Source organism: Misgurnus anguillicaudatus, chromosome 24 (genome assembly GCF_027580225.2).
Source record: "Misgurnus anguillicaudatus chromosome 24, ASM2758022v2, whole genome shotgun sequence".
NCBI classification, from domain to species: Eukaryota; Metazoa; Chordata; class Actinopteri; order Cypriniformes; family Cobitidae; genus Misgurnus; species Misgurnus anguillicaudatus.
Genome location: NC_073360.2, coordinates 28,872,298 through 28,888,692, shown reverse-complemented (window position 1 = coordinate 28,888,692; position 16,395 = coordinate 28,872,298). Strand labels below are relative to the sequence as shown.

Sequence of the window (16,395 nt, the reverse complement as noted above, 5' to 3'; positions counted from 1 at the left end):
TCGTTTACCGTTAATTATTAAGACTAAATGGGCAGGTAAATTCGTTAAAAAAATGAAAGTAATCCGCCAAAATATGGTTTTACATGTCTATTAAAATAAAGCCATTATTAATTTTCCTAACGCATAGTTCTTTGATCTTTACCTCCGTTTAAAACATTATAAATTTGGCAAAGGAGGATGTTCAGCAATTTGAACAGCAACTCCGCAACCAACTCGGTTTATGATGGTGAGAAATTTGAGTGAGAGGCTTTGTCCTATTTAATTTATTATTTATATTTCATTATAAATACAATGAATACAATGTTAAAATAATATTTTTATTGGCACGAACACAATTTTTGTATAACATTTAAAATTATCTGTCTCTTTTCGTTAGAGACATTTGAATGTGAGAGTCTGGAAACGAAACGTGACGTTAAGTTTTGCGGACCCGTCAGGTCGGGAAATAAAGCGGGTGAACACAAATGAATCTATGAATAGAACCTTGTCGGAGCAGTCCAGCGGAGACCTCCTTACCTTAGGTGTGTATGTGTGTGTCCCGGTTAAATATTAATAAAAAAAGGAATAGTTCAAAAGTCGGACTGTAAGAGTATTTCATGAGAGCATAAATGCCTGTAATATTACCACTATAGTACTTGATCTGTTTAAAATGATTTCATTGATATATTATGCCTATAAAGGAGTTAAATAAAAAAAATGTCTAATCCAGTAATTAATTTTTTTATCTGAGCACACAATCAGAAAACCCATGGTGGTTAATTTTTTCATTTTTGTTTTTAATTTGAAAAAAAAACGATTGAACGAATGATACACAGACCCATTACCATGTTTTTAGCAATTTTTAATGCCGTCTTTCGTCTTTTAAATAGGAAATAAAGACAATGTTTCTTGACAAAAGATCAGATAGCCTATACTAGGCTAATTCAAAATAAGACGTAAGTGTGCCAACAACAGTTGGCCCGCCATCTACTGGCTAAAAAAAATATTGGCCCGCGGCCAAAGTTACTTGCCGACCCCTGGCCTACTGCATTAGGACATGATGTTTGTTTGATCTGAGCTGCTAAGAAGCTGATGCAGTGTTAGAAGGTTAAAACAGAAAGGCATGCAGGTTTAACTCTGGGCTGGGGGTGAATGACGATAATGATAACTAGTTGCAAATAAAATCGAAAATGAAATCAAAATGAACAACAATAAATACATCTGTATCAGTAATCTTGATTTAAAACACAGTTACCAAAGACACAATACAGTCAGTCGTTTAAAAACTGCCACCTGCTGGTAGAAAGGGGGAACAGTTTGGTGGAAACCACATTAAATATTAATTTAATTATATAATATAGCGCTAACAGTAACAACTCTGCGCTAACAGTAACAACTAAGCCTATTTATTTATTGATTTTTTTCTTCTAACGTTACTCTGGTGCTGCATATTATTATGACCGGCTTTTATTTTGATAGGCTGTATTTACTATAACTTCCGCGTCATGTGGCCAACCTGTCCTTCTTTTAATGTAGATCTTCAAACGGAGAAATGAAAAAAGGAATTTCCAAAAACCAAAATCGGACCGTTATTTGAATTTGGTTTAGTCGTTTTTCGTTTTTAGATTCAGAAACCAAAAACGGAAAAACGGCTCTTATTTTAGCGGTTTTTGTTTTTTAGTTTGAAACGACAAACAAAAAACGTGTGGTTTCTCGTTATTTTGTTTTTTGGTTTAAACGAAAAAACAAACTATCAAAACGTACACGGACCCTATGACCGCTTCACCCAACGGTTCTATTTAATATCACTGCGCCCTTAGTAACTCCGCTTCGCGTCGTGCCTAACAACGCCCTTCAGCCGTTACTTATTCACGATACAGCACAACCTCTCGTACCTTATTGCTTACATATAGTATACTGTAGTTATTTGATTATAATACTATAATATACTACAGTATATTATGTTTACTGTTGTAAAGGCTATAATATATTATAGTATATTTTCATGTGGCTAATCTTCAGAGCAATTCTAATTAATTTATGGTTATAATGGAAATTGTATTGGTTTTAATGGAAACTATAGTGGTCTCGGTGGTGTTGGTGTGATATTTTCTTGTAGATGGAATCAATACAACACCATAAAGTCCTGCCAGGATAAAGCCCAAAACAACCCACATAAAGACATTTTGGTAGACAACTGATGTTCATAATAATATTTAGAAAACACTAGAATTTGAGTTTTTTATTTCAGCAAGGATTTTTTTTCTATTAATGAAGATCATCCATCATATTACCTTATTCGTGTCTGTATCACTTTTCAAAGCTACTTTGACTTTGTTGTTTGAATGATATAAAGTTTGTGTGTATTTTTGTGTGCCTATAGTGGACCCTCCTGAATGCAGTCCTGGGGGTTACAGTGTTCTCCAGAGCCCGTACAGAAGCACCACGTTCAGCTCGCAACATCTGCTCCAGTCCTCTCTACAGGAGCTTATTTGTGACCATACACTCGCTCCTGGATGGTACCAGTTTCAGATCTTTGACAAGCCAGCCCGTATGCCCACCACATGTGTGGAGGTACAGTACATCTGTGTCATTACTTAACAGCGTCCTCATGTGCTGACTTAAACACCATATTAGTTTTGTTTTTAGATGGAACTTATTTAACAATGGTCATAAAGAAACGTAAAGAATTACTTTTATCTAAAGCAACTTACAGTGCATTCTCACATTTACTCTTGATATATGTACCCTCGCCAAAATAACGTTGACCCCATGACATATTGTAGATACGTTGAAACAAGAATTTCATGCCATCATAAAAACTAGGCGAACCGCTCATGCCCCCAGTCACCATAATTTTGTTAAATAAAATCAGCTCATGTTTTTGTTACAGAGCAAACATTTTTCACATTTTATTAATCTGGTGCTGGTCAATTACAGTTTAGCACTGCATTTGCTAGTTGACCAAGAATTTCAGCTTCTTTTATGTAACCATTGACTTTGTTTATTAGTTTTTTTGGGGTAAATAAATTGTAAAGAATAGAATATTAAGTCACATAATTTAGATAGCGTTTGTCTGTAAAAATTAGATTAGGTTAGGTTCAATTCTCTGCTTGCTACAATGTGTAATTTTGTCTTGGGAACCCCAACAGGTGAATCACTGTGGAACACAATCCCCAGTTTGGCTCAGTTTGGCGGATGGAGAGAGTCTGCCACGACCCCTGGAGGTGAAGCAACTGCGGGCCTGTGCCACCTGGCAACTCCTTGGAAGCGGCAGTAAAGATTGTTGTCTTTTCCGGTTGCCCGTCACTGTACGCAACTGTGGGAACTTTTATGTCTACTTGCTTCAGCCAACGCAAGGATGCATGGGCTATTGTGCAGAAGGTAACTGCTGAGCTCGCAGAGTATTTTTTATAAGGTACAAGGTCTTTTGGTGAACAAAGTCATTCATTTTTCTGATTTGGCATTGTCATAGATTCCTGTTGTCAGAGTTAGTGTCAATTCTGTTACTGTCAAACTTTGTTACCAAGCTAGAGTAACAGTGTTGACAGTATGTAACCTGAATGTCAGCCTTGTTACTTAACAAAATTGAGTTGACACTGACTATGGGAAATCATGATTTTCATTTATATACAGTATACAGTAAGACACTTTTTATTTTAGTTTTATTACATTTGTCTTGCTTTTAAGGGCTGTTCACATTATAACTATAACGTTAACTACGATAAATATATTAGCGTCCACATCATAACGATAACTTCAAATCGATTTAAGTTGGCTGTAAGTGGTTTATAAAATCGCCCAGAAAGTGATCCCAACGATATTGTTCAATTTATCTTTATCGTTATAGTTGTGGTGTGAACTCCGCTATTCTCTTTAATATTAATATAAAACAATTTTCAAAACTATAGTTTTTTATAGTTATAGTTATTTTTATAATGTGAACTGCCCTTTAAAGCACTGCAGACCCATCTATCGAAAAAGTCGCTAGATCACTTTTTAAGGGTCTGAATTTTCTAAATTATTAAGTTGTCAACACTAAAGAGCAGTGGCGGCTCGTGACTGCTCATCCGAGGGGTGGAAATTCAAAATATGTGTTCGGAGTGTCATGTTTGTTGCTCGTCTTTTCAAAATATGTGTTTGTTGCATCTTGTGAACCATGTGCATCACGTGTTTTGTCAAAATAAATGCCTGCTGCACACGCGTCAAAACCGTTTATGATAAAAGAGACGCTCACGTTCACAAAATACACGCAAGACACTCCCTTAACATTAAACTCTGATAACGTATGAGATTATGCGAATATCTGGCAAACTCGCACGTCTCTTTTATCATAAACCCTTTAGACGCTTCTGCAGCAGGCACTTATTTTGATAAGACACGTGATGCACATACTGTAGGATCTCTCGATGCACAGAACACATATTTTGAAATTACGAACCACACACATGACTGGCTACATACATGTTGTGACGAACTTCGCATTGAGCACCCTCGAAAAAAGAAGTCACCGGCCGCCACTGCTAAAGAGTCAATAAGAGCCTAACCCAACGCTATTTCATTGCAATTCGTACATATTTTACTAGGTGGCTAATTCGTATTAATTTTTTACAACCATATACGTACATTTTTGTACGATTTGCCTTGACCGTTGTGGTTAGGGGTGGGGTTTCATTATTGTTTAATTTTATGCAACCTGATCTCACGAATTTCTGTGGCATAGTCACGGAATTTTGTGCTAATTTTTCCGTGGCATTCTCACGGATCTCCGCATTTTTCAGTGGCCCTGCTACGGACTATCTTTTTCCATGGGATTCTTACGGATTGGTTACTCAACTGTTTTGTCCTATTTTCTTACCATTTTCACTTCGGTTTAGGGTAAGATTTACATGAAATGACATCCCTACCCAAACCCAACTCTAACCCCAACGCCAGGCAACAATTGTTTAAAGTTTAGAAAATATAAAAGAATAAATCAGAAAAAATAGTATAAACCAATATTTAAAGTGACATCCTAACGCAAACACCAAATCTAACCCTAAACCGAAGCGAAAATGGGCCACGGAAAAATGCGGAGATCCGTGAGAATGCCACGGAAAAATTAGCACAAAATTCCGTGACTATCCCACGGAACTTTGTGAGATCATTTTGATTTTATGATAACTACGTTACGTTTAATGTCATACTAATTCATATGAATTTGCCAACTTGTAAAATATGTACGAAATCTCGTGAGATCAGGCTGAGCTAACCACATACCTTTTTGCTTTGTACAGAGATGTCTGACTCCAGTCAAATGGGCTGCGAAAGAAATAGTGATGGGTCCTGCAAGGGTCAGTGCCTTTGAAACACACACAATACAGTAAAACTTTCATTTACACGTTCATCTAAAATTTGTATTTATCTGTAAAGAGTTTATTTTCATCCACGCACCAAAACAATTTCGAGTTTGAAATCATCTGGAATTTTCCTGCCCCCTACGTCTGTTCTAAATCTAGCAGAAGTTAATATGCTTGTGTTTTTTTGTATTTCCACTTGCAAAAACGTTGACCCACTTACGTGTCTAAAGATAAACACCACGCAGAACACACATACTTTAGCTACTGTATGTACAAGTCAACTATAACATAGAGTACTGTTGTTATTGATCGCAATGCGTCTTTCAGCTAAAAACAGTTACTGTAGCTTTAAATTTGATCTTCCATTAAAGTATTTTTGTGCTTGTTTTCTCAGATCTCCAGCCTCCATCTTCTTCAGTACCACTGATAGTTGCTGAGATGTTGGGCAGCAGTGTGTACTTGAGATGTATGTTTGATGACAGTAGTGGGAACAGCTCTCTGGGTTATATAGTGACGTGGTGGAGACTGTCGCCTGAGGGTAACAAAGAGGAACTCAGGAAAGATACCACAGTCGAGACCTTTGCTTTAATCGAGCTGGATGGGATAAACCTGCGACTGGGAGACAGGGTAACCACTTACTGTAATATTCATTATTATTCATATTCATTCATATTCATGAACTGTAACTTATATCCTGTAATGTTCTCTCAGATCTATTGCAGTATGGCTAGTTTTTATCTGGACTCTCCAAACATACAGAGTCTTCCTGTGGAGAGCGATGAGTTTTATGCAGGGATCCAAGTATGTCCTTTTAAATGCTATACTTCAACAATATTTCTATTGTATCGCAACCACTGTGTCTCATTTTTTATTCATGAAATAGACTAATGCAGGTGTCAGTAAAATCAGATATGTTTTTCTGAAGACCTCATGTATATTTATGCATGTTTTTCCAGCTGAAACCACAATCTGCCTCTATCTCAGAAGATGGGAAAGAGTATGAACTAGAAGTAAGGAGCACTGTACCTGTACCATGTTCATCAGAGAGATGCGTTCTGCTATTACATCTTACCACTAGTAGTCAAAGTAAGTTTTCTGTTCCCCACTGTAGTGTGAGGTATTCAGGTATTCATTTATAAATGGTGATCAGTAACCCTAAAAAAATGGTTACTACATTTTTCGTAAGTGTGTAAAATTGATTGTACGTATGAGGATTTAAAGGAACAGTCCACTTTTTTGGAAAATATGCTCATTTTTCAGCTCCCCTAGAGTTAAACATTTGATTTTTACAGTTTTGGAATCCAGTCAGCCGATGTCCGGGTCTGGTGGTACCACTTTTAGCATAGCTTAGCATAATCCATTTAATCTGATTAGACCATTAGCATTGCGCTCAAAAATGACCTAGACTTTCTTCTTTGGCAGATGAGGAAGACCTGGGTGTGGATTTAGTTTTGTCATCCTGTGAGGTAGAGCTTCCTCAAGCGCTTTGTCATAACGGAGTATGCAGCAAGGCTTCTGTACTCTACAGCGCAGTTACAGATATATGGCAGGATGGAGACAGAAGCACAGAAATACACATCCAACCCATAAACAGCACCAACTTTCTCTGGAATGGGTACAGGCCTCAAAGTGTGCAGGTGGGCCAATTTAAACAATACTGTATGACCCAGTCCGTAAAAATCCCAGCCAAAGTCTTTATTTTGTGATTTACTGTTTTTTTAATACATAAAATCATCCTACTTAGTGTAAAGAACATTCTGTGAAAATATAAGCATGATATTTTTTATATTGACTCATCAGACAATGTCAAAGATTGAAATCAATGTAAAATCTGTGAGTGAAATTGAACTTTGTTGCTCCAAATCTCAATAGATGCAAGTATGCTTTAGGAGTCTTGACACGATATACAATATGTATTTTCATACATATTTGCATATAAATACATATACAGCGGAGAAAATAAGTATTTGACACATCAGCATTTTTATCAGTAAGGGGATTTCTAGTGGGCTGTTGACACAAAATTTTCACCAGATGTAGCCTTCAAGCCAAATATTGAATTTATACAAAGAAACTTCAGGAAGACCTTCATCAGGTGCTCCACGTAATATCAATTAGTACTTGTTCTCTTCATGTGTTCAATACTTATTCCCTGTGTCATTTCACTTTATTTATTATGACTCAACTTGTATACTTAAATGTTCTGATTTCTTTGTATGAATTCAGAATTTGGCTTGATGGCTACATCTGGTGGAAATTTTGTATCTATAGCCCACTTAGAAGTCCCCTTACTGATAAAAATGCTGATGTGTTAAAAACGTATTTCCCCCGCTGTATATGAATATATGCTGAACATCATCTATTTTGAAGATATATTACAGTTTTTCTCAGTCGCTATGGGGCATTTTTCGAATCATTCTTAAAATTAGCAAAATTTAAGTGCATTTCTCAGAACAATTCGTACAAACTGCACAACATCGTGGATTATCTTCCTGTAACTGTAATGTCAGTCACTCCCATCAAAATGGCAAATCTTGTGTGTAATTGTTCATGAATAAGACAGTCAAAATGATTAGACATGTTGAAAAAACATTTTACAGTACAAATATAAAATAACACAATTTTAATGGTTCACTGTATTCTGCATGTACAGTGTCAATGTCAAATTTTCTGTAACTCAAGAATCACTTGATAGCAATTTATCAATTCAGTTCACATCTAAAACAAACACCTAAGGAAAACATGCTTACAGTAACAGATTATGACACAAAGGTCAACAATTTTGCATGACATGTCTTCTGCAATGAACTTATTCCTAAATGATTTAAGGTGTAAGACCATTCAACAGAAACCAGTTTAATGTATTTTGATGAAAATGATGCAATTGAAAATGTAGCAAATAGCAGACAATTGTACATAATCAACTGCATGATTGTACCAAGCATTTGCGATTTGTCCAAAACAATGAGAAAAGCTTTAATGTTGTGCGCAACTGACTTGATGGTGTGGAGGTTAAACAAAGTGTTTTGAAACATTTATTTCTGATCTGAGAAATGCTCCAAAGTGACTGAGAAAACTGTAATTTAAGTAAAAAATATAAATCACTTGGACTAGAAACCTCTACCGTACCTCAACATGTTGCACATCTCACACGTATACACGTACAGCATGACACCTCAGCTTTTGTTTCATAATATAAAATGTGTGACAGAATGAACACCTCACCTGATATGTTTTTCATTAGAAATTGCATTCTGAATAACAATTTGACTGAAAGTTGAACTTAGTTCCTCTACCGAATGATCTGTATTGGTAGCTTAACTAAACTGGTTTACATCAGAATTGTTTTAAATATGTGACCCTATCTGTGAAATCCCAGCTTAAAGGAATATTCAATTTTCTTAAAAGAAAAATCCAGATAATTTACTCACCACCATGTCATCCAAAATGTTGATGTCTTTCTTTGTTCAGTCAAGAAGAAGTTATGTTTTTTGAGGAAAACATTGCAGGATTTTTCTCATTTTAATGGACTCATTTAAATAGACACCAACAATTAACACTTAACTCAACACGTAACAGTTTTTTTCAATGGAGTTTCAAAGGACTCTAAACGATCCCAAACGAGGCATAAGGGTCTTATCTAGCAAAACGATTGTCATTTTTGACAAGAAAAATAACAAATATACACTTTTAAAGCACAACTTCTCGTCTAGATCCGGTCCAGCGTGACCTAACGTAAATGCGTAGTGACGTAGGGAGGTCACGTGTTAGATATATAAAACGCACATTTGCGGACCATTGTAAACAATAAACTGACACAAAGACATTAATTAGTATCATTTGACATACAACAACATAGGAACGGTGGGGCGGAGTTTCGCGTTCGTCTTCTGTGACCTCTTGACATCATGACGTATTGGTGGGGTCACGCTGGCGCATCACGACCGGATCTAGACGAGAAGTTGTGGTTCAAAAGTGCATATTTGTCACTTTTCCTGTCAAAAATGACAATCGCTTCGCTAGACAAGACCCTTATACCTCGTTTGGGATTGTTTATAGTCCTTTGAAACTCCATGAAAAAAACTGTTAATTGCTGAGTCAAGTATGAAATGTTGGGCTCTACCAAAGTCCACCAAAATGAGAAAAATCCTGCAATGTCCTCCCCAAAAAACACAAATTCTTCTCGACTGAACAAAGAAAGACATCAACATTTTGGATGACACGGTGGTGAGTAAATTATCTGGATTTTTCTTTTAAGAAAATTGAATATTCCTTTAAGTCACGTAAGATAATTATGAGATTTGAAGCATCAAAGTTTGATTTCAATCTTTGACATTCTCAGTCAATATTAAATATGTCAAGGTTATATTTTCACAGAATGTTCTTTAAATTATATAGGATGATTTTATGTAGAAAACAGTAAATTACAAAAAAATTACTTTAGCTGGGTTTTCACAGGCAAGGTCACACATATTCTTGTACATATGGACTACTGTAAATATGGGGCAGTGTTAAAAAAATCTTGTATTCCCCACATCTAAAATAATTTACTAGATTTTTCAAATAGCAAGGAATTCTTACCTTAAAAAAATGCAAATTTCTTCTTTGTAATTGAAGTTTGAAGTTTATTAACTTACCTGCATAGCAATACATACGTTTTCTAGATTTCAGACTTTTGGACCCCATGCACATCATCTGTATAACCTTCTTTTGTATAACCTTCTTTTGTATAAAACTATTTTAGATCGTTGTAAAAGACGTTCCATCTGCACACTGTTACTCGTTCACAGACCCTCACATCATCACATTTGACGGCAGGTAAAAGCCTATATTTATAAACAAAGCATCATTCTTTGTACTATGACATAAAGTGTAAATCAAACAAATCTTGTGTTTATCCACAGGATGTATGATAATTACCAGATTGGCACATTTGTGCTGTACAGGAGCACGTCTCGGCCCTTCGAGGTGCACGTTCGGCAGTGGGAATGCGCTGGCGCGACGGCCTACCCCACGTCGTGTGTCTGTGGCTTCGCGGCCAGGGACGGGGGTGATGTCATTGCATTTGACATGTGTAACGGGTTGTCGGGAGAGACAAAGCCACGCCTGACGGTCAAGAGCGGAGAATTGGTTAAAAGTGGCATCCGGATCGCAGAATCTTACCAGGGCCGTAAAGTCACAGTGAGTTTTATTGGATACAGAAACATCCTATGGGGCAGTGGTTTTCAAACTGTGTGTTGGGACTCACTTTAAAGTCTGTGTAAAGTCATTTATTTGGGGCGGGGCTCAAACGCCCCTAACACAATCACGAGCATCCATTCAGGTTGTATTAAGGCTTACTTAATACAATGTATTGATATATTTATTGTTATGATTTCCTCCATTCATATTTTTACTGTCTTTCTTATATTGAATTAACCTCAATATGGCAACCCAGTAAAGGGACAAACTATATCCAAAGCAACTGATATAAAATCTTTATATATTTATGTAGTATTATTTAAATATTATAGGGGCGGTTTCTCAGACAGGATTTGGATTAAATAAATCAAAATTAACTTTTTTGTCCATATTTCTATTTAAAAATATTTGGATGGGTCCTGATAGATAGACAGATACCCGTCTAAGTGGGTCATGTAATAAAAAGTTTGTGAACGCCTGCTCTAAGACATACCCTAGAACTTGAAAGATAATAATGATGAATTAGTTTAGTCAATATATGTTAATAAACAGTTTTAATTGGTCAGATTTCGTTCTCATCGGGGGCATTTGTTCGAGTGGATGTGGCTGACTGGGGAATGAGTCTGACTCTGAGGGTCCCGGGCTCCGATCGGGGCCACACTGAAGGATTGTGTGGAACATATGATGGACTGTCAGTCAATGACTACCACAAACAAGATGGAGAGACTGTGGAGAACAGCACTTCATTTATCAACGCCTGGAGGTTAGAGCTGATTTTCATTGAAAAAAATTGAGAACGGTAACACTTTACTTGAAGAGGTGTTCACAAGACTGACATAAGACCTTTATAATCATGACATGACACTGTCATTAAGTGTCATTTGTTTAATTATGTCATTTGTAATGCAAAGATGACATTGTTTCAGATGTCTTTGTTATGACAAGTTGAAATTAACCAATACATCATAACTTGTCTTGACAACTTGACCTTACCAAGACAACATAACTGGCCACTTTTTACCAGTGATACAAATTGAATTTGTCATTAAAATGTCATTAAGTATTAATACTCTGTCAAATAGTTTTATAACAACATCATGAATATTCTTCAGTTCATAATGTGTTTTTAAGTTTCCTCCAGTTGTTAGAGAAATAAAATCGATCATCCAATAATACTAATTAAAATTGATAAAATTATATTTTATTGCATTTGGAGACCAATTCACCTAAAATTAAATGAAAACATTACAATAATGGGTTAAGTCATGCAGCGTTGGGTCCATATTGCTGCAAAAACATTTAATTACATTAAATGTATTAAATATTGTGTTTCAATACAAAAAATTCAGAACTCTATGTGCGAGGAAGAACACGTTCTGTTAGTTGTCAGTTTTTTATGTATTATGCACATACATAAAGTTAAGTATAATCTTTTGATTATACTTTAGTCTGTTGCATTTTGTTAAGGTATTTAAAATTATTTGACAGAGTTATTGACAATTTTATTGACAAGTTCAATTTGTACCACTGTAGTTGTGGTGAAGATAAATATTCGTGATGCTGTTATAAAACTTTTTGAGAGAGTATTAACACTTCATGACATTTAAATGACAGTTTAATGGGTTTATGGGTTAACCCATTAAGCAAGGTAGTTTCTTAAGTTTGATAATTATTCTGCTATGTCATGTTTATGACAGATTTATGACAAGTTATGATGTATTAGTTTATGTCAAGTTAATGTCAACCTAATGTAGCTCAATTGGTAGAGCTTTATGTTAGTAACATCCCATAATGCATACATTATTCTGAAATTAAATGGATAGATTAAATTCACTGTAAGTTGCCTTGGATAAAAGCATATACAGAATAATATAAAGCAGAGATCTTCAACCTTTTACGGTCCAAGGTCACGTTAATGCGGGGTTCGTGAGTTCATAAATTGTGAAAATCAATGAATCAATTACAATTAAATAATAAAATGTAAATTATTAATTTTAAAATAAAAAATCTAAATAAAACACAAAATATATATTTAATTTGTTTAGTCTGATTGTCATGTGGCCATTAGACAACATTACAATTAATCAGAAAACTAAGAACTGAGTTTTTTTATGTACCAATAAAAATTACTAAATTAATTTGTAACAATAACTAAGTAACATACTATTGATAAATGGATGAAAAATCTATATTTTTAAAGTTAAACATGCAAATGTGCTCTTAAGTTACTGAAATATTGACTTAAAATCTCAGGGGGTACTTCAAGCAAATAATATTTACAATAACATTTTCATTTCAACATTTTCATGTTGCCTGATGAAGATCAGTTGATCGAAACATTGCAACGCAACTTTTTTTCAGCAAGCAGAAATTGTTCTTTGTATATTTTGAGACTTTTTGTCGTCTTATCCTACGCACCTATCTATTGACTTCAGGTGTGCGATGCTAATTTTCATCATAAAAAAATAATTTTGCAGTCAAATAATATTTGGAGGACCCCAGTAAAACCCCCACGGACCCCCAAGGGTCCTCGAACCTCCTGTTGAAGACCCATGACATAAAGGGCTTAGAATAAAGTCTGAGCACGTTGTCAAATTTAGGCTTACAGTTGTGCATATATAACTAGACTTTTATCAAATTTGAAGTAGCAAACTCATTGTTCTTGTTTCTTTTCTTATATCTTTACACCAGGTTAGCACCCCGTAGCAGCTTGTTTGATAAGATCCCTACCTATGAAAGCAACTCCAGTCTCAGGCAGTACTGCCGCTGCCAACAAGAGAAACAGCCATCATCTATCGGAGCATTTCACCCATCCGCAGTTTCCTCAAAGTGTTCAGCCTTTACTCATGTCCGATCTCCCACCATCATCCCTACGCTCGACGTGACTGCAGAATACAGATCTGTGCAACCTCGCCGAGAAACGACCAACCCTGCTGGTAGGCCCACCCAAAACCGTCCACGGTCAAGAACCCAACCTCAGAGACGCGTTACGAACCCCCAGAGGTCACAGACACAAAGACGCGTTAAGAGCCGAGAAAAGCGTCAGGCCCGCTATCACTCCAGATCATCTGTAGATGTAAGAAAGTCAGACCTGGAGTCTACTTATGATTTCCCAGAAGACCATTCATCAAATTCACCAGATACACCTGCACCATCTTGGCCTACAGAGTCTGGCCTGATGGAGTCGGAGGCCCGGCGGCTTTGCGAGGAAACGTTACGGAGCTCCGCAGTGGGAACGGGATGTAAACATCTTATAGGTGAGGTGCTAAAGCAGGCAGTGGAAATGTGTGTGATGGACCAACAGCTAAAGGACGATCAGACCTGGTTGGTCGCCACGGTGCCTCTTCTGGAGAATGAGTGTGAGAGGAGGGTGGCAGAGGAGGTGAGCAGGAGAAAGGAGCACCAGGAGGTTCAGGATCTTCTCAGGTGTCCAAACATGTGCAGTGGAAACGGACAATGCACGGAGTGGGGCTGCTCGTGCTTCCCAGGGTTTGGCACGTACGACTGCAACAGGGTTTCTGGTAAGTGGATCTGTAGTTCATGATTTACAGTATGGGGAGAGCGGGGCACAACCTAACGCTTTTTGGTTTTGGCTCAATCATTATTATCAATATATTTTACACAAGCAGCACACACATCTCTGCTACAAATGAACATTTGAAGTTTGTTTCTATTACATACCAATTTTGGACAATTACACCAAACGTGACAGAAGTGCAAACATTACAACTTACCCCATAGGTGGGGTTAATTGTAACAGGCAGGGGGTTAGTTGTAACACATGCTAAAAATTAAGTTTGCAGGCAAATATATAAATACTATTTTGTCTATATACTTGAAGTGGATATTGTTTATATATTTGTCTATAATAGACAGCTATCCACACCTTTTCTAACAATAGTTCAATTATAAATGTCTAAATATGTGAGAAAAAGCAGCACAATTATGACAAAACATTTTTTTTTATATCTGAACCAGTCTGTAATAACCATACTAAAGTTTCAAAATCAAATTCTGAGATCATGAGCATCAAAGTCTGATTTTAGCCATTCATTTCATTATGATTTCAATCTTTGATGTGACCTTATTTAATCAATATTAAAGATATGAACAAAAATAAATTTGGACATGATTTTTGATAAGACAGGCACATTTATTTTGTTGGCAGCCAGCCATCATTCGTGTGTAGCCTATTTAAAACAACTGGAAGAATTACGCTAACGTTAGCGGTTTTCATATCGTTATTGCTAAGGGGGTTAGTTGTAACACAAGGTTACAATTAACCCCGCTGGGTAAAAATATTTTCTAACCCACCAAAAAAGTTTCTAAGAGCTGCAGACATATTTCAAAACGATGCTATGTTTTAGTCAACAAGTCACTGATTAATATGACATAGCATTGGATTTGGTATCTTACACACCCAACTTAGGAACCGGAAAAAAAACATATTATGAAAAATTTACTTGCATACCACCAAAACACTTGTTCATCAATAACTCTCGTGAAAAAATACCGGAAATATACAAAACGCTAAACTTTGTAAACAGTCCATGTTACAACTAACCCCGTGTTAGTTTTTTTGCCCTGCGCACTCCTACTCTAAAAATGTGGGAGTTTTTACAATTGAAGTATCCTAAAACATGTCCATGTTTGATTTTGTGTTAAACCCAAGCATGATTTAAACAACTGTTGGGTTTGTCCATATTTGACCCAAGCATGTGTTGAAACAACCTAGCATTTTTGTAACATTGATAGAGTGCATATTAGTACCTCAATAGTACATAATGGGACCAAATGTATAAATGTCTGTACCCCAGTAACAGCTTGGGACCATTTTTGACTATTTGACATGCAGGGCACAAAATAATTAAAAACCTCACAAGACATTAATGCAAGTTTAGCCATTTTAGCAGGGATATGATAGCAGCTTACATCCATTTTTTCTCACATACTACATTCATTGAAATTTTTATTCAAATGACTTTGATCTACTTTTCTTGGGTTTTAGCCTTTTTGTCAGTAAATGTGTTTTTCTCTTCCAGATGAGACTCCTGAGATCACAGAGTTGGAGAACGGAGGGCTGTGTGATGTTCGATATGGCGTCTGCTCTTCTGTTAGAGTTCTCGGTCATGGCTTTAAAAACTCATACAGGCTTAAGTGTGAAGTCGTGAAGGAAAAGGTGACAAAAAGTACTTTTCATTCTAGCACTGAATTTGACATCAAGACAAAATGGTGCTTAATGTGAATGCATCCAAGCTTAATTTTGGACTGAGATTCACATTCAGCAGTGAATAAATGAATATGTGACAAACAGAACCATTGTGTCATTATACACTTTTTAAAAACCAATGATATTGGACCCACTTACTTTTACTGTTTTTAATTGCGTGCATATTTCTGTTAAAGGAATAGTCTACTCATTTTCAATATTAAAATATTTTATTACCTTAACTAAGAATTGTTGATACATCCCTCTATCATCTGTGTGCGTGCACGTAAGCGCTGGAGCACGCTGCGACGCTTCGATAGCATTTAGCTTAGCCCCATTCATTCAATGGTACCATTTAGAGATAAAGTTAGAAGTGACCAAACACATCAACGTTTTTCCTATTTAAGACGAGTAGTTATACGAGCAAGTTTGGTGGTACAAAATAAAACGTAGTGCTTTTCTAAACGGATTTAAAAGAGGAGCTACATTTTATGGCGTAATAGCACTTTTGGGAGTACTTCGACTCGGCGCAGTAACACCCTCCCATTATGAGAGTGAGAAGGGGAGCGGACTTTTCAGGCGAGTTGAAGTACTCCCAAAAGTGCTATTACGCCATAAAATATAGTTCCTCTTTTAAATCCGCTTAGAAAAGCAATACGTTTTATTTTGTACCACCAAACTTGCTCG

The 16,395-nt window shown here is 36.3% G+C and overlaps 1 protein-coding gene across 4 annotated transcripts in view; it reads left to right on the top strand.

Annotated features, from left to right (window-relative positions):
• vwde (von Willebrand factor D and EGF domains) overlaps nucleotides 1–16,395 on the top strand; it is a 37,874-nt gene that overhangs the window by 10,214 nt on the left and 11,265 nt on the right. For all 4 annotated transcript variants that reach the window (XR_008642505.2, XM_073862691.1, XM_055196980.2 and 1 more), the window contains exons 2-13: nucleotides 2,363–2,553; nucleotides 3,132–3,363; nucleotides 5,256–5,312; nucleotides 5,713–5,945; nucleotides 6,030–6,119; nucleotides 6,275–6,404; nucleotides 6,741–6,955; nucleotides 10,063–10,136; nucleotides 10,223–10,499; nucleotides 11,066–11,262; nucleotides 13,191–14,020; nucleotides 15,542–15,678. Coding sequence is in view for 3 of the 4 variants with exons in the window: in XM_073862691.1 (XP_073718792.1) it covers nucleotides 2,363–2,553; nucleotides 3,132–3,363; nucleotides 5,256–5,312; nucleotides 5,713–5,945; nucleotides 6,030–6,119; nucleotides 6,275–6,404; nucleotides 6,741–6,955; nucleotides 10,063–10,136; nucleotides 10,223–10,499; nucleotides 11,066–11,262; nucleotides 13,191–14,020; nucleotides 15,542–15,678 (2,663 nt within the window). In the remaining variant the exon portion in view is untranslated. The remainder of the gene's footprint in view (nucleotides 1–2,362; nucleotides 2,554–3,131; nucleotides 3,364–5,255; nucleotides 5,313–5,712; nucleotides 5,946–6,029; nucleotides 6,120–6,274; nucleotides 6,405–6,740; nucleotides 6,956–10,062; nucleotides 10,137–10,222; nucleotides 10,500–11,065; nucleotides 11,263–13,190; nucleotides 14,021–15,541; nucleotides 15,679–16,395) is intronic.